The 27,472-nt window shown below is 48.5% G+C and overlaps 2 protein-coding genes across 2 annotated transcripts; both read right to left on the bottom strand.

Annotated features, from left to right (window-relative positions):
• Window positions 1-21,519: 21,519 nt before the first annotated feature.
• On the bottom strand, window positions 21,520-22,320 carry GJB4 (gap junction protein beta 4). Its single transcript, XM_007182485.1, has one exon. The coding sequence runs from the start codon at window positions 22,318-22,320 to the stop codon at window positions 21,520-21,522; it is 801 nt and encodes a 266-aa protein (XP_007182547.1).
• Window positions 22,321-25,810: 3,490 nt separating this feature from the next.
• Window positions 25,811-26,632, bottom strand: GJB5 (gap junction protein beta 5). Its single transcript, XM_007182484.2, has one exon. It carries the CDS (start codon window positions 26,630-26,632, stop codon window positions 25,811-25,813), a length of 822 nt encoding a protein of 273 aa, XP_007182546.2.
• Between the last annotated feature and the right edge of the window lie 840 nt (window positions 26,633-27,472).

The raw sequence follows: 27,472 nt of genomic DNA, 5'->3' as shown, positions 1-27,472 counted from the left end.
CTAGCTGACACACTTTCCCCCAAACCTCTGCCTGGCTTGCCCCCTCACCTTGCCTAGCCTCCCCATTCAAATTGCAGTTCCCGTCCCCGTGCTCCTTCCATCCCTTCCTGCTTTATCTTTCTCTTTAGCACTAGAATCATGTGGCGTCTTTTATATTTTGCTTATGCTTCTTGTTAATTGTCTCCCAGTCACTAGAATCTGCAGTCACTTTTGTCTGTTGTGTCCACTAGTGTATTCCCAATGCCTGAAACAGCGCCTGGCACTTTGTGGACGAAAGTACTCACCAAATGAGCGAATGGCACCATCAAGCACAATAAGCTCCTGTCCCAGGCCAGCACATAGCAGCTGTTTAATCAGCCCCTTCTAGCTTAGCCTCCCACCCTCCGACCCTCCAGAAGTCTCTCCCTGACTGCCTGCCCTCCTCCAGGAAGCCTTTACTGACCGAGCCTTGTCTGTCTCCCTTTCTTCTTGCCACCAGGCCCAAACCCCTGGAACTCAAGGGTCAGGTGGGCTGTGTGTCTGGCTGAGTCTGTCTGTCCTCATCCAGCCACTGCTGTCCTTCTGGATGGGAGGAAGCTCTTCGCTTGGGCATCAGGGCGGCCAGGGAAGCCAGCCTGGGGTGCGGCGTGTGCAATATGCCTGAAGCCAACCAGCCACCTGCAGTGTGGGAGGTTCTGGAGCCTTGGTCCTGGGCCAACTAGGTGATGGGCACTGGGCACCGGGGACTAGAGCCTAGACTGGGTCTGGGCTGCAGGATGGTGTTTCCTGAACTCACTGTTCCTGTGAACTGGGGAGGTCATGATCTTGGCACCTGTGTAGGTGGTTTGCCATTAGCTGAGCCGGGAGCACAAGAGGAGCAGACAGGGTGGGGAAGAAGAAAATGGTGGGGGCCTTGTGCCTGGAGTTTGCTAAATGATATTTGTGTTTGTAAATGATATTCCCTTGCAGCCACTTTGACAGGGGCCATTGGGACATTCTGACGTGGCTGTAAAAACCCTTTCTTGCGATGCAAGCACGTAGAAGACAGTTTTGCCCCGTTTGCCACTCCACCCCTGAGCCTCACCGGAAGCCCAACCCTTGGCCTCTCCCAGGTCCTCAGGGCTGGGGCGTGGCTCAGGACTGGTTGTTTCTATACAGCCAAACTGTCCTCTGCATCCAAATGCCCTGCCAGGTGGTCTGAGCTCCCTGTGGGACAACACGCACGTGGATGTCCAGAGACAGTTGGATGCATGGGCCTGGGCCTCGGGAAAGAGAAGAACACTGGGAACTCTCATGCCTTGCTAGTGCAAATGCAAAACGGTGCAGCCGCTGAAGAAAACAGCTTGGTGGTGACTCAAAAAGTTAAGCATAGAATTACCACTTGACCCAGCAAGTTCCCACCTAGGTGTATACCCGAAAGATCTGGGAACAGGGACTCAAATACCTGTGCATGAATGTTCATAGCAGCACTGTTCACAATAGCCAGTGTTTGAAAACAACCTGAATGTCCATCAAAGGAAGAATGGATGAACAAAATGTAGTCTATCCATACAATAGAATATTATTCAGCCATAAAAAGGAATCAAGTTCTGATACATGCTACAACATGGATGAATCTTGAAAACATTATGCTACGTGAAATACACCAGACACAAAGGACAAATATCATATAATTTGACTTATATGAAATATCTAGAATAGGTGAATTCATAGAGACAGTAAGTTGTCAGAGGTTACCAGGGGCTGGGTTGAAGGGTGAGTGGGGGTTAGTGTTTAATGGGTATAGACTTTTTTTCAGAGGTGATGAAAAAGTTCTGGAAATAGTAGTGATGGTTGTACACCTTGTGAATGTAATTAACACTATTGAATTTTACACTTAAAAATGATTAAAATGGTAATTTCATTTTGTATATATTTTATCACAATTAAAAAAATGAAGGAAAAAGAAAAAGGGGATGGAAATATGGGTTTGGGAGTCAGTGGTGTCCAGATGGTAATGAAGGCCATGGGGGAGGACGAGTTCACCCAGGGGGGGCATGGACACTGAGGACTGCGGATGGACGGCCTGGGACAGAGCCCTGAGGACCTCCCCAACGAAGGGGGCAGGTGAAGGAGATTGAGGGGGAGTGGTTGGAACAGCGGGAAAACTGGAGGAGGGGTGTCCTAGAAGCCTGGGTGTATTCGTCGGCACCCTGGATTGCAAATGACAGAAACCCACCTTGAGTTAGTTTGGGCACAAAGGGGAATTTATTGGTTTGCAGAAACGTGGGAAGGGCAGGGGTACCTTGGGACCCCACAAGCACCTGGCCCAAGTCAGATCTGCTTTCTAGGCCCTCTCTCCTGCTTGCCTTCCTCTGCTCCTCTGGGACTCCTGGCTTCCTCTCTCCTCGTACGGATGGGCTTCTGCAACAAGGTTTTTTTTTTTTTAATTTTTAAAATTTATTTATTTTTGGCTGCATTGGGTCTTCGTTGCTGCGCGCGGGCTTTCTCTAGTTGTGGTGAGCGGGGGCTGCTCTTTGTTGCGGTGCACGGGCTTCTCATTGCGGTGGCTTCTCTTGTTGCGGAGCACGGGCTCTAGGTGCGTGGGCTTCAGTAGTTGTGGCATGTGGCCTCAGTAGTTGTGGCTCGTGGGCTCTAGAGCACAGGCTCAGTAGTGGTGGCGCACGGGCTTAGTTGCTCCGCGGCATGTGGGATCTTCCCAGACCAGGGCTCGAACCCGTGTCCCCTGTATTGGCAGGCAGATTCTTAACCACTGCGCCACCAGGGAAGCCCCTACACAAGGCTTTTGCTCATGGCCTGCAGCAACCTGAGCACACACCTCCCCAGGTGTTGCTGCTACATGCTTCCCTTAGGAAGGATTCAAGTAACCTGGAGAAGACACCTGAGTGGCCCCACCTCGAGCACATATCCACTCTGAGGTCAGGGGGCCAGGATGCATGCTGATAGTTGCTTTTGTTACCGAGTCTAAGCTCATACTGCTCGCTCCACGCAGGCCAATAATCGAGAGACGAATTGTTGGGGCAAGGGATAACTTTATTCAGAAAGCCAGCAAACCGAGAAAGATGGTGGGCTCATGCCCCAAAGAACCATCTTGCTTGAGTTAGAATTCAGGCTCCTTTTATACCAGAAGGGGAAGGAGTAAAGTCAAACACTTTCTGGTTCCCATCAGCCTCCGGAGGAGATGTGTTAATTTCTTCCTCCCTGCAGTCATTTACAGGTGGGCCTGGCCAGGATGTTTCCTGTGAGCTAAACAAAGGTATTTTAGCTGAATGCTCATTACCTGGGTAACAGGGTTCCCAGAGATGGGCCATTATGTATAATTTAAGCTTATAGGCAACATCCCTTTAGTGATTAACTTGTAATAGAATACAAAAGGTTCTTCTCTATTATACCTTTAGCACCCCAGTTTAGAGGGAGGGGAGAATCCTGGGTGCACAAGACACATAGGGGAAGAGGCTCAAGAAGGAAGGCTGTTTAACCTGTAGGATGACTCACGGTTTAAGATGAGGACTGGGAGCACCTGCTGGGCTTAGCCACAGAAGAGTCTTAGGTGTGCTTGGCAAGGGCAGGTCTGAGTGCTGGGGCAGAGACTGGCTCATAGCTGGTGGGAGTGAGTGGGAGGTGAGGACATCGAGTCAGTACGTGAAGACCAAGACCTCTGACTCAGGAGGCACAGTTGTGAGAGCCAGGAGAGAGATGAGGAGGTAGCTGCGGGAGACGGGGTCGAGGAAGGGTTTTGTTTTTGTTTTTTGGATGGAGAGAGGTGAGCATGCTTGGATGCTGGGAGAACCTGGAGAGAAGCAGAGGTTGAAGAAACGGGAGAGAGTAAGGAGATGGGGAGGGAGGGCATCTGAGCACGGGGTGAGGGGCAGATTAGAGCCTTGGCTGGAGCAGGCTCACGCCTTTTTCTGTGCTGGGGGAAAGGAGGAGGACCAGTGTGAATACGGTTGGTCTATAGGTCTGGTGGCTGTAGACGGGAGAGCGTTCTTCTCAGGCAGCTTTTATTTTCTTGGAGAGGTAGAATGAAAACAAGATGGAACTGGCTAGAAGGAGAGTAGAGAAAGTTGAGAAGGCTACCAGCATGAGCAGCAGCAGAGACCGAAGCAGGGAAGAATGAGGACAGTCAGACTGGACTGGAGAACGTGAATTTGCAGTGGCCTCATGCTGGTGGCTTGATTCACACCAGCAGAGCCCATCACAGGGTGTAGAGGTGGGAAAACAAGCAGGAGGGGCAGAGGGACAATGGGGGTATTGGTACGATGGCAATTCATTCCAGTTTTATCTCAGCAAATATTTCTTACCCCTTGACTGTATATCAGGTGTGGTGTAGGACCTGAGGATACATTGGCAAGTCAGGCAGATTCTGTTCCTGCCCTCGGAGAGCTTGCCCTCTAGTAGGGAGGGCAGACATCAATTTATTTTATTTATTTATTTAAAAAAATTTTGGGGGGGTATAATTGATTTACAATGTTGTGTTAGCTTCAGGTGTACAGCAAAGTGAATCTGTTATACAAATACATATATCCACTCTTTTTTTTTTAACATCTTTATTGGAGTATAATTACTTTACAATGGTGTGTTAGTTTCTGCTCTATAACAAAGTGAATCGGCTATACATATACATATGTTCCCATATCTCTTCCCTCCTGCATCTCCCTCCCTCCCACCCTCCCCATCCCACCCCTCCAGGTGGTCACAAAGCACCGAGCTGATCTCCCTGTGCTATGCGGTCGCTTCCCACTAGCTATCTATTTTACGTTTGGTAGTGTATATATGTCCATGCCACTCTCTCACTTTGTCACAGCTTACCCTTCCCCCTCCCCATATCCTCAAGTCCATTCTCTAGTAGGTCTGTGTCTTTATTCTCGTCTTACCACTAGGCTCTTCATGACCTTTTTTTTTTCCCTTAGATTCCATATATATGTGTTCCCATACTGTATTTGTTTTTCTCTTTCTGACTTACTTCACTCTGTATGACAGACTCTAACTCCATCCACCTCACTACAAATAACTCCATTTCATTTCTTTTTACGGCTGAGTAATATTCCATTGTATATATGTGCCACATCTTCTTTATCCATTCATCCAATGATGGACACTTAGTTTGCTTCCATGTCCTGGTATATCCACTCTTTTTAAGATTCTTTTCCCATATAGGCCATTATAGAGTACTGAGTAGAGTTCCCTGTGCTATAGAGTAGGTCCGTATTAGTTATCTATTTCAGCGGTCCCCAACCTTTTTGGCACCAGGGACCGGTTTCGTGGAAGACAATTTCTCCATGGACCAGGGTGGGGGTAGGTGTGGGGGTGGTTTTGGGATGATTCAAGCGCATTACATTTATTGTGCACTTTATTTCTATTATTACTACATTTTAATATATAATGAAATAATTATACAACTCACCATAATGCAGAATCAGTGGGAGCCCTGAGCTTGTTTTCCTGCAACTAGATGGTCCCGTCTGGGGACGATGGGAGACAGTGACACCCAAAGTGTGTTGCTTATGTCCAGTCTACTCCGTAAGATGCAGCTTAATTGTCACTTGCCACCAACTGATAGGGTTTTGATATGAGTCTGCAAGCAATTGATTTATTATGGTCTCTGTGCAGTCAAACCTCTCTGCTAATGATAATCTGTATTTGCAGCCGCTCCCCAGCGCTAGCATCACTGCCTCAGCTCCACCTCAGATCATCAGGCATTAGATTTTCATAAGGAGTGCACAACCTAGATCCCATGCATGCGCAGTTCACGGTAGGGTTTGCACTCCTATGAGAATCTAATGCTACCAATGATCTGACAAGAGGTGGAGCTCAGGCGGTAATGCAACCAATGGGGAGCGTCTGTAAGTACAGATGAAGCTTCACCTCCTGCTGTGCAGCCCGTTTCCTAACAGGCCACAGACTGGTAGCGTGGGGGCTGGGGACACCTGGTCTATTTTGTATATAGTAGTGTGTATGTGTCAATCCCAATCTTCCAATGTATCCCTCTCCTCCCTGTGCCCCCCAGTTAACCATAAGTTTCTTTTCTTTTTTTTTTTAGAATTTTATTTATTTTTTTTATACAGCAGGTTCTTATTAGTTATCCATTTTATACATATTAGTGTATATATGTCAATCCCCATCTCCCAATTCATCATACCACACCCCCTCACCACTTTCCCCCCTTTGTGTCCATACATTTGTTCTCTACATCTGTGTCTCTATTTCTGCCCTGCAAACCAGTTCATCTGTACCAGTTTTCTAGGTTCCACATATATGCATTTATATAGGATATTTGTTTTTCTCTTTCTGACATTTCACTCTGTATGACAGTCTCTAGATCCATCCATGTCTCTACAAATGACCCAATTTCATTCCTTTTTATGGCTGAGTAATATTCCATTGTATATATGTACCACATCTTTATCTATTCGTCTGTCGATGGGCATTTAGGTTGCTTCCATGACCTGGCTATTGTAAATAGCGCTGCAATGAACACTGGGGCGCATGTGCCTTTTTGAATTATGGTTTTCTCTGGGTATATGCCCAGTAGTGGGATTGCTGGGTCATATGGTAATTCTTTTTTTTTTTTTTTTTTTTTTTTTTTTTTTTTTTTTTTTTTAAAGTTACCCTGCTCTTTCTTTTTATTTATTTATTTATTTATTTATTTTATTTTTGGCTGTGCTGGGTCTTCGGTTCGTACGAGGGCTTTCTCTAGTTGCGGCAAGTGGGGGCCACTCTTCATCGCGGTGCGGGGACCGCTCTTCATCGCGGTGCGCGGGCCTTTCACTATCGCGGCCCCTCCCGTTGCGGGGCACAGGCTCCAGACGCGCAGGCTCAGCAGCTGTGGCTCACGGGCCCAACTGCTCCGTGGCATGTGGGATCTTCCCAGACCAGGGCTCGAACCCGTGTCTCCTGCATTAGCAGGCAGATTCTCAACCACTGCGCCACCAGGGAAGCCCGGTAATTCTATTTTTAGTTTTTTAAGGACCTCCATACTGTTCTCCATAGTGGCTGTATCAATTTACATTCCCACCAACAGTGCAAGAGGGTTCCCTTTTCTCCACACTCTCTCCAGCATTTACCATTTGCAGATTTTCTGATGATGCCCATTCTAACTGGTTTGAGGTGATACCTCATTTAGTTTTGATTTGCATTTCTCTAATAATTAGTGATGTCGAGCAGCTTTTCATGTGCTTCTTGGCCATCTGTATGTCTTCTTTGGAGAAATGTCTATTTAGGTCTTCTGCCCATTTTTGGATTGGGGTGTTTGTTTCTTTAATATTGAGCTGCATGAGCTGTTTATATATTTTGCAGATTAATCCTTTGTCTGTTGATTCATTTGCAAATATTTTCTCCCATTCTGAGGGTTGTCTTCTCATCTTGTTTGTAGTTTCCTTTGCTGTGCAAAAGCTTTTAAGTTTCAATAGGTCCCATTTGTTTATTTTTGTTTTCATTTCCATTACTCTAGGAGGTGGATCAAAAAAGATCTTGCTGTGATTTATGTCAAAGAGTGTTCTTCCTATGTTTTCCTCTAAGAATTTTATAGTGTCCGGTCTTACATTTAGGTCTCGAATCCATGTTGAGTTTATTTTTGTGTACGGTGTTAGGGAGTGTTCTAATTTCATTCTTTTACATGTAGCTGTCCAGTATTCCCAGCACCACTTATTGAAGAAACTGTCTTTTCTCCATTGTATATCCTTGCCTCCTTTGTCATAAATTAGTTGACCATAGATGCATGGGTTTATCTCTGGGCTTTCTATCCTGTTCCATTGATCTATATTTCTATATTTGTGCAAGTACCATATTGTCTTGATTACTGTAGCTTTGTAGTATAGTCTGAAGTCAGGGAGTCTGATTCCTCCAGCTCCATTTTTTCCCCTCAAGACTGCTTTGGCTATTCGGGGTCTTTTGTGTCTCCATACAAATTTTATGTTCTAGTTCTGTGAAAAATGCCATTGGTAATTTGATAGGGATTGCATTGAATCTGTAGATTGCTTTGGGTAGTATAATTATTTCCACAATATTGATTCTTCCAATCCAAGAACATGGTATATCTCTCCATGTGTTTGTATCAACTTTAATTTCTTTCATCAGTATCTTATAGTTTTTCTGCATACAGGTCTTTTGTCTCCCTAGGTAGGTTTATTCCTAGGTAGTTTATTCTTTTTGTTGCAATTGTAAATGGGAGTGCTTCCTTAATATCTGTTTCGGATTTTTCATCATTAGTGTATAGGAATGCAAGAGATTTCTGTGCATTAATTTTGTATCCTGCAACTTTACCAAATTCATTGATTAGCTCTAGTAGTTTTCTGGTGGCATCTTTAGGATTCTCTATGTATAGTATCATGTCATCTGCAAACAGTGACAGTTTTACTTCTTCTTTTCCAATTTGTATTCCTTTTATTTCTTTTTCTTCTCTGATTGCTGTGGCCAGGACTTCCAAAACTATGATGAATAATAGTGATAAGAGTGGACATCCTTGTCTTGTTCCTGATCTTAGAGGATATGCTTTCAGTTTTTCACCATTGAGAATGATGTTGGCTGTGGGTTTGTTGTACATGGCCTTTATTACGTTGAGGTAGGTTCCCTCCGTGCCCACTTTCTGGAGAGTTTTTATCATAAATGGGTGTTGAATTTTGTCAAAAGCTTTTTCTGCATCTATTGAGATGATCATGTGGTTTTTCTTCTTCAGTTTGTTAATATGGTGTGTCGCATCGATTGATTTGCATATATTGAAGGATCTTTGCATCCCTAGGATAAATCCCACTTGATCATGGTGTATGATTTTTTAAATGTGTTGTTGGATTCTGTTTGCTAGTATTTTGTTGAGGATTTTTGCATCTATATTCATCAGTGATATTGGTCTGTAATTTTCTTTTTTTGTAGTACCTTTGGTTTTGGTATCAGGGTGATGGTGGCCTCATAGAATGAGTTTGGGAGTGTTCCTTCCTCTGCAATTTTTTGGAAGAGTTTGAGAAGGATGGGTGTTAGCTCTTCTCTAAATGATAGAATTCACCTGTGAAGCCATCTGGTCCTGGACTTTTGTTTGTTGGAAGATTTTAAATCACAGTTTCAATTTCATTACTTGTGATTGGTCTGTTCATATTTTCTATTTCTTCCTGTTTGAGTCTTGGAAGGTTATACCTTTCTAAGAATTTGTCCATTTCTTCCAGGTTGTCCATTTTATTGGCATAGAGTTGATTGTAGTAGTCTCTTAGGATACTTCTGCGGTGTCTGTTGTAACTTCTCCTTTTTCATTTCTAATTTTATTGATTTGAGTCCTCTCCCTCTTTTTCTTGATGAGTCTGGCTAATGGTTTATCAATTTTGTTTATCTTCTCAAAGAATCAGCTTTTAGATGTATTGATCTTTGCTACTGTTTTGTTTCTATTTCATTTATTTCTGCTCTGATCTTTATGATTTCTTTCCTTCTACTAACTTTGGGTTTTTTTTTTTTTAACTTTGGGTTTTGTTTGTTCTTCTTTCTCTGGTTCCTTTAGGTGTAAGGTTAGAGTGTTTATTTAAGATTTTTCTTGTTTCTAGAGGTAGGCTTGTATTGCTATAAACTTCCCTCTTAGAACTGCTTTTGCTGCATCCCATAGGTTTTGGATCGTCGTGGTTTCCTTGTAATTTGTCTCTAGGTATTTTTGATTTCCTCTTTGATTTCTTCAGTGATTTCTTGGTTATTTAGTAATAAATAACCTAGCCTCCATGTGTTTAGCCTCCATGAGTTTGTGTTTTTTACATTTTTTCCCCTGTAATCGATTTCTAATCTCATAGCGTTGTGGTCAGAAAAGATGCTTGATATGATTTCAATTTTCTTAAGTTTACTGAGGCTTGATTTGTGACCCAAGATATGATCTATCCTGGAGAATGTTCCATGCGCACTTGAGAAGAAAGTGTAATCTGCTGTTTTTGGTGCAATGTCTTATAAATATCGATTAAATCTATCTGGTCTATTGTGTCATTTAAAGCTTCTGTTTCCTTATTAATTTTCTGTTTGGATGATCTGTCCATTGGTGTAAGTGAGGTGTTAAAGTCCCCCACTATTTTGTGTTACTGTCGATTTCCTCTTTTATAGCTGTTAGCAGTTGCCTTATGTATTGAGGTGCTCCTATGTTGGGTGCATATATATTTATAATTGTTATATCTTCTTCTTGGATTGATCCCTTGATCATTATATAGTGTCCTTCCTTGTCTCTTGTAACATTCTTTATTTTAAAGTCTATTTTATCTGATATGAGTATTGCTACTCCAGCTTTCTTTTGACTTCCATTTGCATGGAATATTTTTTCCATCCCCTCACTTTCAGTCTGTATGTGTCCCTAGGTCTGAAGTGTGTCTCTTGTAGGCAGCATATATATGGGTCTTGTTTTTGTATCCATTCAGCGAGTTTGTGTCTTTTGGTTGGAGCATTTAATCCATTCACATTTAAGGGAATTATCGATATGTATGTTCCTAGTACCATTTTCTTAATTGTTTTGGGTTTGTTTTTGTAGGTCCTTTTCTTCTCTTGTGTTTCCCACTTAGAGAAGTTCCTTTAGCATTTTCTGTAGAGCTGGTTTGGTGGTGCTGAATTCTCTTAGCTTTTGCTTGTCTGTAAAGCTTTTGATTTCTCCATCGAATCTGAATGAGATCCTTGCCGGGTAGAGTAATCTTGGTTGTAGGTTCTTCCCTTTCATCACTTTAAATATATCATGCCACTCCCTTTTGGCTTGTAGAATTTTTGCTGAGAAATCAGCTGTTAACCTTATGGGAGTTCCCTTGTATGTTATTTGTCATTTTTCCCTTGTTGCTTTCAATAATTTTCCTTTGTCTTTAATTTTTGTAAATTTGATTACTCTGTGTCTCGGCGTGTTTCTCCTTGGGTTTATCCTGCCTGGGACTCTCTGCACTTCCTGGACTTGCGTGGCTATTTCCTTTCCCATGTTAGGGAAGTTTTCAACTATAATCTCTTCCAATATTTTCTTGAGTCCTTTCTCTCTCTCTTCTCCTTCTGGGACCCCTATAATGCGAATGTTGTTGTGTTTAATGTTGTCCCAGAGGTCTCTTAGGCTGTCTTCATTTCCTTTCATTGTTTTTTCTTTATTCTGTTCTGCGGCAGTGAATTCCACCATTCTGTCTTCCAGGTCACTTATCCATTCTTCTGCCTCAGTTATTCTGCTATTGATTCCTTCTAGTGTACTTTTCATTTCAGTTATTGTATTGTTCATCTCTGTTCGTTTGTTCTTTAATTCTTCTAGGTGTTTGTTCTTTAGTTCTTCTAGGTCTTTGTTAAACATTTCTTGCATCTTCCAGATCTTTGCCTCCATTCTTTTTCCAAGGTCCTGGATCATCTTTTTTTTTTTTTCTGGATCATCTTCACTATCATTATTCTGAATTCTTTTTCTGGAAGGTTTCCTATCTCCACTTCATTTAGTTGTTTTTCTGGGCTTTTATCTTGTTCCTTCATCTGGTACATAGCCCTCTGCCTTTTCATCTTGTCTATCTTTCTGTGAATGTGGTTTTTATTCCACAGACTGCAGGATTGTAGTTCTTCTTTCTTCTGCTGCCTGCCCTCTGGTGGATGAGTCTATCTAAAAGGCTTCTATTTTATTTTTTTAAAAATTTATTTATGGGGGCTTCCCTGGTGGCGCAGTGGTTGAGAATCTGCCTGCCAATGCAGGGGACGCGGGTTCAAGCCCTGGTCTGGGAGGATCCCACAAGCTGCGGAGCAACTAAGCCCATGCGCCACAACTACTGAGCCTGCGTGTCTGGAGCCTGTGCTCCGCAACAAGAGAGGCCGCGATAGTGAGAGGCCCGCGCACCGCGATGAAGAGTGGCCCCCGCTTGCCACAACTAGAGAAAGCCCTCGCATAGAAACGAAGACCCAACACAACCATAAATAAAATAAATAAATAAAATTTAAAAAAAATTATTTATTTTTATTTATTTTAAAATTTATTTATTTAGCTGCATTGGGTCTTGGTTGCGGCAGGTGGGATCTTTCATTGTGGTGTGCAGACTCTCTAGTTGTGGTGCATGAGCTCTAGAGTGCATGGGCTTAGTTGCCCCACGGCCTGTTGGATCTTATTTCCCTGATCAGGGATTTAACCCATGTCCCCTGAATCGGAAGGCAGATTCTTAACCATTGGACCACCAGGGAAGTCCCCATAAGTTTATTTTCTACATCTGTAACTCTATTTCAATTTTGTAGATAAGTTCATTTGTAGACTTTTTTTAGATTCCACATATAAGTGATATCATATGATATTAGACATCAATTTAGAAGCTCCCATGTGAGAGGAGGGTGGTGGGAGGGATTCTGTGGAGCCCGAGTGTAGGCTGGATACAGACGGAAGGGAATGTAGGGAGGGCTGGCAGATTGGGAGAGGGTCACAGGGTCAGGTCTGGAGGTGCCCGTGAGGTCAACAAACACGGGCAGATGTTGAGGGAGAGCGAAGTGAGAGGGCTGGGGTAGCTGCGGTTAGAGAGCGGGTTGAGTCGTACCTGCCTCACCCTTTCCTCCTCTCCTCCTGTTACAGTAACCGAACTGTACTTTTCCTGTCGAAGTCTGAGCCCCCATCTGGGCTCTGCACCCCATTCCCTCTGGCTCTCTTGGGGACCTTGACCTCCTTTCCCTTCTACTGGATTCATCTCACCACTTTTAAATATTCCCAAGCCTCTCTCATTATAAAAAAAAAAAAAAAAATTGCTTGACTGCCCCCATTCTCTTGCAGCCAATACCCTTTAATTTTCTATTGTTCCCACAGCCACCATTTTCCAACCAGTTGTCTGCTCTTGCTATCTCCATTTGCTTGCCCTTCACTGTCCTTCACTTTGTTGGGACCTGGTTTCTGCACCCCATTCTCTACAGATGATATTCCTGCCATAGGTACCAATGACCATCTTTGTTAACCCAAAGAACACTTTTCAGTCTTTATGTGATTTGACCCATGACAGTGTTTAGCACCGATGATCACTTTCTCCTCTTCCTAGAAACTCTTCTAGAAACTTCTCTTGGCTTCCGTGACATCAACTTCCTCCTCTGTGACATTGTTTTCCCTTGGCTTGTATGATACCAGTTTATCCCACAGGCCCACTCCATTTGGTCTTTAAGCCTCCATCCTAGGGCATCTTCTCATCTCTCCCCCAAACAGTCTCTGTACAGTATTAGACAGTCTCAGGGCTTCAGTTACCACCTACCACAGAGGCCCAGATATAAGATAATAACCAAATTAAAAGCAATCCCCTAGATTCCCAATGAGGAGACTCTCCAAAGAGTTTGGAGCCTAATTTGAATACATAAACTTTTAGTGTGGTTGAAGTACTGATGTACTTTATTAACTTAGTTTGCTGTACATTAAAAAAATCACATATTATATAAGACATTGTAGTAAGACATTATTTTTTTTCTCCCCTCATATTTTATGAAGCAATTTTATTTAAACTTTTAACATTTCTCTTTAACACCTGGGTCAGTACCATTAGAGCTTTTGTTTGTTATCATTAACCTTTTATAGAACACACAAACTTTATTTTTGCCCAAGTTATTTGTGTCATAGTGCTTTCTGAATCTGTGTGATGCTGGAAACTTTATTCTTTGCCACAAAAACCTGATTGCATAATATTAGGTTGCATAAGCTAAAAAAAAAAAAAAATCACCTGTAGGTGTGTATTTGTCATCTCCACAACATAACCAATTTCTTTATTATTCTTGAAGTGATTTTTTTTTAGAAAGACTTGCTTAAAAAGACGAATACTTGCCATTATAAGGTCATACCCCTAGGAATAATGATTGAATCTGTGTGAAATGTCTTTGCCTCCATTTTTTTCCTGATTCTACCAGCGACCTCCATGCATATCCAAAACTTCATTGATTGAGGTTATTTCAGGCTAACGAGTTTTCCCCAAAGAGCATTTTGTTGTTCAAAACGTGGTAATTGAGAGCCTGCCCCGTAATTCAGGAGACTTTGTAAGGACTGGAATATAAGACAAATCTTTCCTACCTCAGAGATAATTTTGGAGCAAAATCTTATCTCATATTTAGATGTTTTGCTGACAACTCCCAAATTGATATCTCCTGGCCAGGGCTTTTCCCTCTTATACGCAACAGCTTGCTAGACGTTTCCACCTGGGTGCCAATCACTCAGTGGGTGAACGCATTTTTATTGAGTGCCTACTACGTGTCAAGCACTGTTCTGGGTGCTGGTGGATAAAGGGGTGAACGTGACAGAGTCCCTGTTCTCAAGGAGCTCATCCTAGTGGGATGATACAGAGAATAAGCATGTAAACAAATAGGAAAATTTCATATACTAGTAAATGCCATGAAGACGATAAAATGGGGTGATATGGTACAGGGCGACTGTGTGGCCTGTGTTTCATCGGGGGTGGGTGGGTCACAAAGGGCCGCCTGGAGGAGAGGATGTTGACTTGAGATGAGAATGCTAAGAGGCAGTTGTGTGAAGCTCTGGGGAAGAGCACTGGCAGCAGAAGTCAGAGCAAAGACACTGAGGTGAGAGAAGGCTGGTGTGTGCGTGTGCGCGGTGGAGGTGGGTGGGGGAGAGCCGGGTGGTGGTGGTGGGGGGTGAGTGCGAGAAGGGGAGGGGAGGGCTTAGGAAGATGAGTTTGGAGAGGTAACCAGGGCCTAACCAGGTAGGGACTTGCGGGCCATGGTAAAGAGTTTATCTTCATTTTTTGCGGCCCTGATGGGAAGTCACTTGGAGGGTTTTAAGCAAGGGAGTGACTTGGCCTGATTTACATGATAGAAAGATCTCTCAGGCTGCCAAGTGGAGGAGGAATTGAAGAGGAGCAAGAGTGGGGGCAGGGAGCCAACTGCAGGTATCCAGTGTTCAATGAGGTGGCACTTGGAGATGGTAGGAAGGGAATGGACTTTGAACATATTTTGGAATTATATCCAACTTGACTCACTAATGGTGTGGATGTGATTATGCGGAAAGACGCACCTAGGTCTTTGAATCGAGCATCTGGGTGGTCGGGAATAACATCTTCCAAAGTGGTGAAGACCAAGAGGAAACATAAATCTGTTCTCTGTTGCGGGATTAGGAGTTCTATTTTGGATGACCAACAGGAAGTTGGATGCATGAGTCTAACACTCATGGGAGTGGTTAGGTCTGAACTTAAAAATGTGAGAGTCAGCAGTTTATAGGTGATTTTATGGATGGTTCTGGACAAGACCACAGAGGGGAAATGTAGATAGAGGAGAAAAGAGGGTAGAGAACTGGGCCCTGGGGCATCCTGCGTTCAGAGATCAGCAAGAGGAAGAAGAAACCATGGAAGTCAAGAAAGACCCATCAATGAGGTGGAATTCAGGAGAGGGTGCTGCCTGGGAGCCAAGGGAAGATGGTGTTTAAGGAGGGAGCTCTCAACATCCAAATGTTGCTGAGAGAGTTAAGATGAGGATGACCAGTGGATCTGACAATGTGTCGGCCATTCATGACCTTGACAAGAGCAGTCCTGACTGCAGTGGTTAAAGCGGTGAGGAAGTGGAGCTGTCAAGTGTAGACAACTTTTAGAGGAGTTTGGTTTTTTTGTAAACAAGGTAGTAGCTGGAGAAGGATGTGATGTCAAGAGGGAATTTTAAAAAAGAGAGAGGGACTTCCCTGGTGGCGCAGGGGTAAAGAATCCACCTTCCAATGTAGGCGATGCGGGTTCGATCCCTGGTTGGGGAGCTAAGGTCCCACATGCCACGGGGCAGCTAAGCCCACGTGCTGCAACGAAGACCCAACACAGCCAAAAATAAATAAATAAATATTAGAAAATAAAAATAAAAAAAGAGAGAGAGGAGAACCTTATAGGATATATTTATAGAAAGGAATCATGATGCAGTGGAGGTGAGAGGGGATGGGGTCCAGTGCCCACATACAGTTGGGGGCAGGGGTACCAGGAGCAGGGATGCTTCATCCATGTTATAGGGGAGAAGGCAGAGTGAAGGGGCACTCATGCCAGGAGGCTGGCAGACTTGGTGGTGGGGGATAAGTTAATGCTTGCCTACTGCTTCTATTGCCCAGTGGCACAGGATGCCTGGCTCTTGGCTGAAATGGGGGATTAGGAGAGTGGGGGCTGGAGGTTTGGGGAAAGAGAAGGTATGATATAGTTATCTTGGAGAATAGAGTTAAAGTTTTAGGAAAACGTAGAATTTCTTAGAGATGCTGAGTGCCCACTTGATCTTTGTGGCTAGAAGTTGCACCTGAAACCAGCCGGTCCAGTGGTATTATTCTCCAGGTGTTCTGGAACAGGGGCCACATGGAGAGTTGGGTTTAATTGAAGTTAGGGTCTTCCCTGGGGAGTGATGATAGAAGCACAGAAAGGCAAGGGAGTGAGGTTAACTATGAGTCGGCAATGACATGGGGGCCCATGGACTCTAAGCTGGGGAAGGAGGGAAGGTGGGGACATGAAGGGGGTGATGGACATTGAGATAATGGGGTTATTGACTAATAGATGGGGCAGAAGGATTGCTGGAGTGGGAACGAGAGAGAGTGAGCTACACAGATAGGAGGTTGTGCAGCTCTCGGTACACACAGGGTCTAGGGTGTGAGCACACATGTGGGCAGGTTCAATGGGTGGAGAAAAAGATTGTTGGAAACAAGGAAGTCCAGGAACTGAGAGGTCAAGGTTTTGGGTGTGAAGTCGCCAAGAAGGATAATAAGTGTCTTAGTAGTGAGCCAGGGTTATAAGGCAGTCCATGAATGAGAGGGGATAACCAGGTATCTAATTTGTGTCTCAGACTAATTCGTCTGAAACGGAAGTTATCAGAGGTTATCAGGTGGAAGTTATCACACCTGCTCCTCCACTTGGTAAATGGCATCACCACCCAGAGCCAGAAACCCGGGCGTCACTTTGATTCCTCTCTCTACCTGATCCCCACACCCAACCAAGTCACCAAATCATTTCGATTCTATCTCGTAAGCATTTCTTCAATCCAGCTACTTCTTTCCGTCACCACTGTGCACACCCTAGTTGAGGCCGCTGTTGTTTCTCACTTGGACTATTACGTCAGGCTCTAAACAGAGAGCCCTGCCTCGGCCCCTCCGCACTGTGACCAGACGCTGTAAACTAGATCGTGCTGCTTCTGTACAAAGCCTCCCCGGTGACTTTTCATTGTTCTTAGGATAAAGTCCAAAATCATTAATGGAGATTTCCAGAGAAAGCACTGCATGATCCAGCCCCTGTCTACTTCGGCCCGACTCCTACCATGAGCCCTCCTGGGTTACTTCCTGTCCTTCGCATCAGGTTTGCTCTCCCTTCTAGGCTTTTCATATACTCTCCCCTCTGCCTGGAATCCCGTCCCCTCTTTGCTTGGCAGAATCCTCCTCTTTCTCTAGGTGTCAGCTTAAGAAGTCCCAGGGACTTCCCTGGTGGTCCAGTGGTAAAGACTGTGTGTTTCCACTGCAAGGGAGCACGGGCTCGCTCTCTGGTCGGGGAACTAAGATCCCACAGGCTTCGTGACACAGCCCCCCAAAAAGAAAGAAGTCCCAGGGAAGCTTTTCCTGGGTGCCCGGATGTTGGCTCCCCCTCCCCCAGCACCCCCTGCTTCTCCAGGTGTCACGAGTTCAGCAGCCATCTTCTTCATAGCATGTACGCTCCACGAGGTCAGGGACTGTGCCTGATTCTTCCCAGACAAATCCTGTGCACCCAGCACGGGGCTTGTCACATAAAAGTGAACAATAAATATTCACTGACCTGAATTGAATGGAAGATTCTAGAGGTGTAGCAGTTCTGGGTGAAGGCAAGGTCCGGGGTGTGGTCCTGCAAGTGGGTAGCTAAATGGAGTGGAGGAGGAGGTCACAGGACGCGAGGATGGCATGGAATGAAGAGGGCAGAGTGACACGTGGGTGGTCCCTGCAGCCCTGGGCCGTGAGAGAATACCGGAAGACTGCAAGTCACGTGCTCAAGTCTTTAATGAACGAGGAGAAGTAGGTGCAGCCATGGGGCTGGGTGGAGGGTGGAGGAGAAAGATGGCGGGGACTAAGAGAGGGAAGAGATTTCAAGAAGATGGAGGTGGAATGTCAGAGAGTGGTGGCCTCAGGCTGGTCAGATGGTGTTTGGTCTCCACCTGGCTCAGTTGGCTCAGGACTTGAGACTTCTGGGAACAGTGCCCATGAAGAGGGCTGGCGTGGGAGTAGTCAAGGTCCTAGGATGCTCTCGCCCTGTGTTGGACCCAGCAGCAGCCCTTGGAATGGGGAGCCTGGAATCTCAGAGGGTGTTGCCTGTGGCTTGTCTCCTGTCCTGCATGCGGGTGCTGCCTTGAGCTGAGCAGCTTGGGGCCGTCTGGTTCTGAGCTGGTCGAGAGGGCCACCCTGTTCCCCAGGGTTGGGTGATCACAGCTTGGTGGTGGGGGCCACCTTGTTTCTTGAGGTCAGGAGTTCAGTGGATGGTATTGGTGCCCTGCCCATGTCCCCTTTCCTGGGGGACATCCACTCATGGCTTATAGCTGCCCCTGGAGAACTGACCTTGACTGAGTGGGAGCCACCTACCCCTCCTGCCAGCCCTCCTGCTCGGGGTGAAACCAATGACTGACGGCTATGGGAGTTCCTAAGCCTGATGCCCTTTCCTTCGGGGGGGGGGGACAACGCTGTGGTGGGATTTATGATCCAAATGCCCTTCATCCCATGGGGATCAATCAGGTCAAGGCTGAGTTTCCCTGAACACACACCCTGCTCAGCTCCTCCCCCTCCGTATCCTGCTTCCTCTGTTCCTTCCTTACATGCACACAAATTCTTGCCACTGGCTCTGCTTCCAGGGACCCTGACCTAAGATGCGGTGACACTCTGATCTTGTTCCATCATCAGGGGTGGGCTTGGAGGCTCTCCAGGGATCATAGGGGACACAGTCCCCTACAGATTCAGTGGGCTTGGAAGGTCCCCTTCCCTCTTTAGGCCAAAGTTTCCTCAGCTATAAAAACCTTTAGGCTGTGTGCAGGTACCAGAAATGGAATGACCAGCTTCCCAAAAGCTTCCGTCTTGGGAATGACGCTGCTACTTCTCATCCATCCACAAATGATGCTTAATAACTACTTTCAGATGAACAAGTAAAAGAATGAATGAAGGTGCCCACATGTGAACTGAAGTTCTTTTTTTAAAAAATTAATTAATTAATTAATTAATTATTTTTTGGCTGTGTTGGGTCTTCGTTTCTGTGCGAGGGCTTTCTCTAGTTGTGGCGAGCAGGGGCCACTCTTCATCGCGGTGCGCGGGCCTCTCACTGTCGCGGCCTCTCTTGTTGCGGAGCACAAGCTCCAGACGCGCAGGCTCAGTAGTTGTGGCTCACGGGCCCAGTTGCTCCGTGACATGTGGGATCTTCCCAGACCAAGGCTCGAACCCGTGTCCCCTGCATTGGCAGGCAGATTCTCAACCACTGCGCCACCAGCGAAGCCCCTGAACTGAAGTTTTTAAACTATTTGGTGGGAGACTGAGTCAACCAAAGATATGTAATATGGACTTATTCAGTGTACCTGCATAACGCCATTCCGTTCAGACCTAAGCTTCCTGCTGCTGTGCCCTCACTGTATGATGGGGGTGGATACCTTGGGAAAAAGTACCAAGTTCCCCTGGAAAGCTGAAGAGACTGGCACGATGTTCCTTCTTTCGAATTCTAGCTCCCAAACAATGAAGTTGATTAATGGATGTATACTCCCTATGAAATGGTGTCTCCTAAATGATTTAGTATCTATCAGCTCCAGTAGCAATAAAGAATAATTGCTGAATACCTTAAAAAAACAAACAAACAACCTTTAGGCTGGATGAGTTAAAACAACAACAACAACAACAAAACACACAAGCAAGGAAACACCATGCTGAACTCCCTGGGCTAGGTGTGGTGGAGGATTCAGATTCAGCTAAACGAGACACGGTCCCTTCTGTCAAGCAGCTCATAGCCCGTTTACTCATTTAACAAAGTTATAGTGAAGGCAGCAGGGAGCTGGATGACTCATCGTCCTGTGCGTGAAGGGCTCACAGACGCATGGGGATAGGACCCCTCCAATTCGGGGAGAATGGCAGAGGTACAGGCGAGGCTGGTGCACGGAGAAGGTGGTTGAGGCTGTCCCTGGGGTTTGGGGAAACATCCTGGTGGAGGGAGGAAGTGCATTCCAGGCAGAGGGAACAGCATGTCCAAAAGCTCCCGGCACGACCCAGCATGATGTGTCTGGTTGGAGATCCGCAAGCCCTTTGGTGTGTTATGATGGTATGAGGAGGGTGGGGGGATAAGGCTGGGGAGGTCAGTGGGGCCAGGTGGAGGGCAATGGGGGTGGTGGTCATGGTGGAAAGACTGTCAGAGCAGGAGGAATGATGTGGTCAGATTCGTATACAACCGCTCTGTCCCCGTAGAGGAGGGCAGATGGGAGAGGCCCAGTGGGAGGTGGTCAGGCTGTGGGGTGGGAGAGGAGAGGTAGATTCAGGAAACATTTAGGGGTTGAAATCAGTGGGATTTGGTGCTGTACTGGGACGTGGGGTGTGAGGGGCTGGGAGATGGGGCAGGGATGAGGATGTCAGGCTAGCTCCTGGCTTAGACAATTGGGTGGATGGCAGTGTTATTCATGGGGGAGGGGTGATCCTTGAGGAGGGCAGGTTTGGGGAAAGATGACACGGTCAGTTTGGGGGTTGCTGAGTGGGAGATGCCTGGGGGTCTCCCAGATGGTTGTCCCATGAGCCATTTGTGTGTGTTCTGGGACTCAGGGCAAGTCTAGGCTGGTTTTGGCCATTGTCAAGGTCTGAGTGGTGTGTATAGGGGAGGATGAGGGATTGTGTAGCCAGTAAAGAGAAGGGAAGTTCCTCATCCTTGAGGATCTGTGAGGGACCCGTTAGCTTGGATGCTCTCTGTGGGTTCCTGGCCTGTGGGCGTGGGCCTCTTAGACACACTGGCAGACTGCCCATCTGGGACATGCTCTCGGTGCTGCCCCACGCACAGCAGACCTGCCTCTCCTACCCTCCAAGGGACTTACCTCTGGGGACCTGTGCTGGGCAGGGTTAGGGAGGCCGGAATGGGGGAGCCATGTGCACTCATCTGAGGGACACTTGCTGAGAACCAACTCATGCTGGCACAGGGTCTCCTGGGCTCCCTCCCCTCCTGCTTTGACCAGCTGGTTGCAGAGTCCAGAGACCCCCGGGTCAGCCTCTGGGCTTCCCACCACGTCCTGGGGGCATGCTCTGTGTGTGGTGTGTGTGTGTGAGTGTGGTGTGACTGTGTGTGTGTGTGTGTGTGATGGGTAAACCTGGATCTGAGGTTCCAGGGCTCAGAGGCCCACTGAACGGTCTTGGCCACCTCTCCAAGGTCCATTGTGAACCCCCCTGCTTTCCTTCCCATCACTCCCTCCCTGGTCTGGAAAACCCTGAGAAAATCATATTTATTAAGGGTTTGACATACCCTATCGCCATATACAAAATCCCCTCCAGCCATCAACTTTCCTCCCCTGGGGCTGAGGACCCAGAGACCGATTTGCTTCCCAGCATTGGCCCCTGGGTGGGTCTCCTGAGCTCCACACCCACGTTCCTCACCTGCCCTGCCGTGGCCTTAGGGAGCAGGCAGAGGCTCTGGTGGTCTCAGCCGCCAACCTCACCGGTTATGGATACACACCTGCATCCACTGTGGTTGATCCAGCCTTCATTAGGACAGAGTTCCCATCCTGGGGGTGCTCCGCCTGGGAGAGGGCATATGGTGGGCATGTCTCGGGCAGGTGAGTCCAGCGCTGAGACCCCCGGCGTCTGGAGCCCAGGGTCTGCAGGCACCTGTTGCCCACCAGGTAGGTGACCTCACTGAGGTTGAGCAGGATGCAGAGCATGGCTGCGGCCACCACGAAGTACGTGAAGACCTTCTTCCCCGTGGGCCGGGAGATGTAGCAGTCCACAGTGTGGGGGCATGGCGACTTGGAGCAGGCCAGCACGTGGGGCATGTCATAGTCCTGGTAGAGGCGGTGAAAGATGTAGAGGAAGCCGGAGTCGACGGCCACCTTGAGGAGGAGACTCAGCAGGTCCGTCCACCAGAGGCCGCCCCGCTTCTCGTCCAGGTTGTCGTACAGGGATGGGACATCGGGCCCGTGCTTCAGGCGGTGCTTCCGCTTGCGCTCCTGGCGGTAGACCAGATGCATGACCACGAGCAGTGAGGGACACGTGACCAGGATGAGCTGCAGGGCCCAGAGGCGCACGTGGGACGCGGGGAACAACTCATTGTAGCAGACATTGGGGCAGCCCGGCTGGCGGGTGTTGCAGATGAAGTCCTTTTGCTCATCGCCCCACACCTCCTCGGCCGCCACCGCGTACACCAGCACGCGGAAGATGAAGACCACGGACAGCCAGATGCGGCCCGGTGCCGTGGAGTACTTGCTCACCCCATTCAGGATGCCCCGCAGGAACGCCCAGTTCATGCTGACTGTGGCCTTTGTTCCTCGTGTGGACGATCTAGACCAGGGGGTCACAAGGCCTAGGAGAACCTGGAAATGGGAAACTTCATTAAGGGTGTGATTGGCAAACCATTTCACAACCACCGTGTCATCATGTCCACACTGGCAATGACTCGGTGGGGTAAGGATTGCCATTGTCCCCATTTCACGGGGGAGTAAGCTAAGGCCCAGAGAGGCGCACGCCCAAGGCCCACGGCTGGAAGTGACAGAGCTGGTCTTGAACTTCCATCTTCCAGTTCCAAAATCAGGGCATATTTTATTCTACAAAGTAATAGATACATGTGAAGGGTAATCATCCTGCATGGATGTGCCCACCAACCTCATCGACTCCAACCTTCAGGCCTGCGGGGTGACATGAATTCTAAAGAAATAGTAACAAAGTGTGGGTTGGGTGATCCGCTCTCCCATCAGCTGCCAGGGCTGGACCCGGCAGGATGGGAGGGACATGTATCACTTTTTTTTGGCCGCATCGCACAGCATGCAGAACTTCTCCTACCAGGGATCGAACCCGTGCCGCCTGCAGTGGCAGCATGGAGTCTTAACCACTGGACCGCCAGGGAAATCTGAGAGATGTGTATTTTTTTTTAATTTAATTATTTATTTATTTATTTATTTATTTTTTGGCTGTGTTGGGTCTTCGTTTCTGTGCGAGGGCTTTCTCTAGTTGTGGCAAGCGGGGGCCACTCTTCATCACGGTGCGCGGGCCTCTCACTATCGCGGCCTCTCTTGTTGCGGAGCACAGGCTCCAGACGCGCAGGCTCAGCAATTGTGGCTCACGGGCCTAGTCGCTCCGCGGCATGTGGGATCTTCCCAGACCAGGGCTTGAACCTGTGTCCCCTGAATTGGCAGGCAGATTCTCAACCACTGCGCCACCAGGGAAACCCAAGGGATGTGTATTTTTATCCTTCAACTTTCTCCAACTGAGCGCCAGCATGAGCCAGGCCCTGTGCCTGGTGGGCAGACCCCGGAGTAATATCCATCCTCATTCTCCTCTCTGGCTCCAGGATGTCCCCCACCCTGACATTCCCTTCCAAATGAAACAGGCTCTTTGGAACCATGGTGGCTTGGTATCATCCTGCCACCCCTTCTTTTGGTGCTGAGCCTGAGGGCTGACTGTCCTGACCACAGTGGGTTCCTCTAGAATTCCAACCATTCCAGCCTTTGGGAGGGATTGGGGAAGGGACAGAGCTAAGATTCTGGCATGGTCCTCCCCCCACCATCTACCTTTTCTTTCAGGGACACCTCCCTTCTCCGTCTGCTCGGTGGCTGTTTGCTGCCCACACAGGCCATTGGTTCATTCAGGCTGTGTCCTGCGTGCTCCTTCCTCCACACCCCTTACCTGCAGTGACATCTTTTTCCATCTCTGGCCCTGGGCCCTCCCCTATCCCTGACTCAGGTATCAGCATCTTCAAACCTTGTGCCTCTGGGACACTTTCTGAGCGCCCTCCTCCATCGTTTCTGGAAGAATGCCTCACCGGTACTTAAATGGTCTGTTGACCTGTTTTCCGTGCCAGACTGTCAGCTTCTGGAGGGAAGCCTCCGCATATCATTCGTCTCTGATCCCCCAGGACTCAGCACCGAGCCTGACCCAGTGAACACACAATAGACATTTGCTAAACCCAGTCAAAACCCCACTTCTTCCTCATCTCTCCTCTTATTTATCTCTTCTCTAGTCTTCTGTCCTCCCTTTGGTCTGGCAGGACATTCGTTCCCCTCCTTGGGGCTTCCCTCGGGTTTCTCCAGAGATCCTCTGTCCCCCCTACTCCTCCCTGAAGTCTGGCCCACAGCCCGAGTTCCCCTGGGGATCCTCAGCCCATCCCTGCCTCCCAGCCCAGCCTCCTTCCCGATTTGGTCCTCACCTTTCTTGGGTCTAGCAGCCACTCTCCTGTCCCTGGGCCGGTCTCTCTGCCCGTCTGCCCAAGGGCCTCCTGGAGGCAGCTTTTGTTTCTCACTCCCCTGCTGGGGGAGCTTTCTGAGCCAATGAGCCAAATGAGAGCGATCGGGTGGGCAGGCAGGTAGGCGGGCGGGCTTGCTGGGCACACGTTCAGAGCAAACACCTGTGTCTCTTCTCCCCTGGCCCACGCCTTCTCTGCAGCTTGGCCAGGCATGGCTGGGTCTGGCTCCCCGTGCTGGCAGGGAAACTGCCCGAGCAGGCACAGGAGCCTGGTAGCCTCGTGTTCGGGACCTGGTCGGCACCAAATGGCGTTGTCCCCGTCCCCCTCCCATTGCCCTATTGCCCCCGTCCCCCTGTCCCCAGGCCTCTCTCCTACCTTTTTCTCTGGAAGCCTGGTTCTGAGGCCCTCAGCAGCTGACATCTATGGAAAGGGGCAACCTTGATCCAGTCCAGGGTTGCATTCTACCCTGGCAGGACATTTCTGGGGACTAGAGCTTGGGCTGCTGGTGAGTTGTGTAGGGCGTGGGAGGGCCTGCCTATGGTTCCTCTGGACAAGGGTACCGCTGCCCTGGTGGAGACATGGAATGCAGGTCGCAGCGTGAAATGCACAGCCTCCCTGTCAAGCCTCCATGGGCCTGGGTTTCTGGGGAAGTCGGAGTGCGACCCAGTGGGGGCTGCAGAGAGGCCTTGGGCCTGGAACAGTGAAGGTTAATGTGCAGCTGAGGAGGGGCTCCTCTGCCTCATTTCCCACAAGCATTTATAGAGCACTTCCTAACACCAGTGACTAACGCTTATGTGGCCCTTTTTACAGCCGGCTAACCCCATCTGCAGTCGTGAGCTCATCCAGACTCACAGCCCCACCAGCTCAGTATTATTAACCCGGTTTGGAGAGGGGCTGTGGTCGCTTTCTCAGCGTTCCACTGGAACTTGTGTTCAAATGCAAGTGTTATGACTCAAAAGCCCATTAACTTTCCACGGAGACAAGAGGTTCCCCATGTAATTAAGCTCCATTCTCTTTGCAGGCAACCCACGGGCCTAAAACTGCAACTGGGGATAAAGGCTAGACTTGAGCATGAGCAAGGAGCATGACCCCCCAGGAGTGCTGGGGGCTGTCTTACCTGGCTAGATCAAGCGCAGCCCTTTGCAGGGGCAGAGATGTTGACCCCATGACCTGATAAGGCTCGCAAAGGTCGAAGGATCAAAGGTCACCTTGAATCAGTGAATGAATTGACTTTTATTAAGCCCTAACCGTGGGCAGCACACACTGAAGGCATGTGCACATCCGTTCTCGTATTAAGCCCCTCCTCACAGCGGCAGCCCTGTTGGGGGGGCCTCATCATCTCCGTTGTACACAAAAGGAAACCGAAGTTCAGCTCCAAGGGGTAACTTGCCCAAGGCCACACAGCTGGGGCAGGCGGCAGGAGCTGGGGAAAAGGGATCTGGACCCAGGTCGTCGGACCCTCCCTCTTGCCTGTCCCCACTCTTGGCACAGCGCTCCCACCCCCAAGGCTGCACCTTGGCTGCCAGGTCCTTCCAACCCAGGCCTGACCAGGCAGCCCCTCACAGGATGGTTTTCTTCACGTGGTCTCGAGGGTGGTCTGGTAAGAGAGGAGGGGGAGCGTCTGAGTCCAGAAAGATGAGTTCACCCAAGCGGAGGTCGTCCTGTTTGGAGGAAGATGTGGCCCAGTTCCGGCGGTGGCCCAGGCCCATGGCCTGGGCTTTCCTCGCCAGCAGGCACTCGCGGCACCTCTTGCTCACCAGGTAGGCCAGCTCCACCAGGTTGAGCGCAATGCAAACGACGGCCGCGATCACCATGAAGAGAGTGAAGATGTTCTTCTCCGCGGGCTTGGAGATGAAGCAGTCCACCGTATTGGGACACGGAGCCACGTGGCACCTGACCACGCGAGGGAGGGTGTATCTGGGGTAGAACGAGTGGAACACGTGGAGGAAGGCGGCATCCACGCCGGCCTTGAACACCAGGCTGCAGATGTACGTCCACCAGAGCCCGCCCCGCTTCTTGCCGGGGTCCGGGTAGAGGCGCCCGCCGTTCTTCCCTGCCACCTCTTGGTGCTTCTTCTCCCGGGCCTCGCGGTAGGCCACATGCATGACCACGAGCAGCGAGGGGCACGTGACCAGGATGAGCTGCAGGGCCCAGAGGCGCACGTGGGACACGGGGAAGAACTCGTCGAAGCAGACGTTGGAGCAGCCCGGCTGGCGGGTGTCACAGTCGAAGTCCTTGTGGTCGTCACTCCACACACGCTCGGCTGTCACCAGGTACACCAGCACGCGGAAGATGAAGACCAGGGACAGCCAGATGCGCCCGAATGCTGTGGAGTACTTGTTGACCCCGCTCAGGAGCCCCTCGAAGATCCCCCAGTTCATGGTGGCCCCGGGCGTCAGCCGCTACTGCAGGGAGAGGATGACTGTCATCTCCCAAGTTTACAGAACACTCACCCTCAGCACCTTATAGAACAGCGTCGCTGGGTTGGGTCCTCCCAGCCACGGCGGAGCTAGGTTCTATGATCGTCCCCTTTACAGCTGAGGGAAACTGAGGTTCAGAGGGCTTCTGCAGGGTCACACACGATTAGGTGCAGAGCTGGGCCTTGAGCACAGGTCATTCAGCCCAGAACCCGACTCTTACCCATAAAACTGGGTGAAGGCAGGTCCAGGGAGCCACTAGTCCTCCCAGGTCTTAAGGAGGTGGGACATGCTGACTTCCCTCTCTCTCCCAACCATGGCCCCCCTTCTCAGCGAGTTGGACCTGGGGCTGACTTCTCCTTTCCTTTCTGAGCTAGGCTGTCTCCCCTTAGACAGCTTCCTCCCAAGGGGGACCTGCTCTTTGCCTTTTACTTGGCTTGGGGGATGGGGCTAGAGAGGAGGCTGGAACCTTGTCCCCAAACTCCCGTCTGGTCTAACACTATAAGTATCCAGGCAGTGTCCTGCCCACGTGCGGCTCACTTGAAGCAAGGCCAACGGCAATGCAGCTGAAACAAAAGGGAGGGAGCGATGATTCTCTTGCTATTGATACAATAGGCTTCATAGAGTAGCCTGGTATTCCCGTGCTTCCCAAACTGGTGTTCCATGGAACCCTGCTCGATAGGCTGGCAACAGAAGCAGCAAGAGAAAAGGATTCTATTCTGTGCTCAAGAAAAGTAGGCAAGCACTATGTTCAGTGCAAAGTTAAATAGGTCCCTTTACTTGACCATGCGAATAAATTCACAT

This window comes from Balaenoptera acutorostrata, chromosome 1, assembly GCF_949987535.1.
Source record: "Balaenoptera acutorostrata chromosome 1, mBalAcu1.1, whole genome shotgun sequence".
In the NCBI taxonomy this organism is placed as follows: Eukaryota; Metazoa; Chordata; class Mammalia; order Artiodactyla; family Balaenopteridae; genus Balaenoptera; species Balaenoptera acutorostrata.
This window is presented reverse-complemented; position numbering and strand designations above follow the sequence as displayed.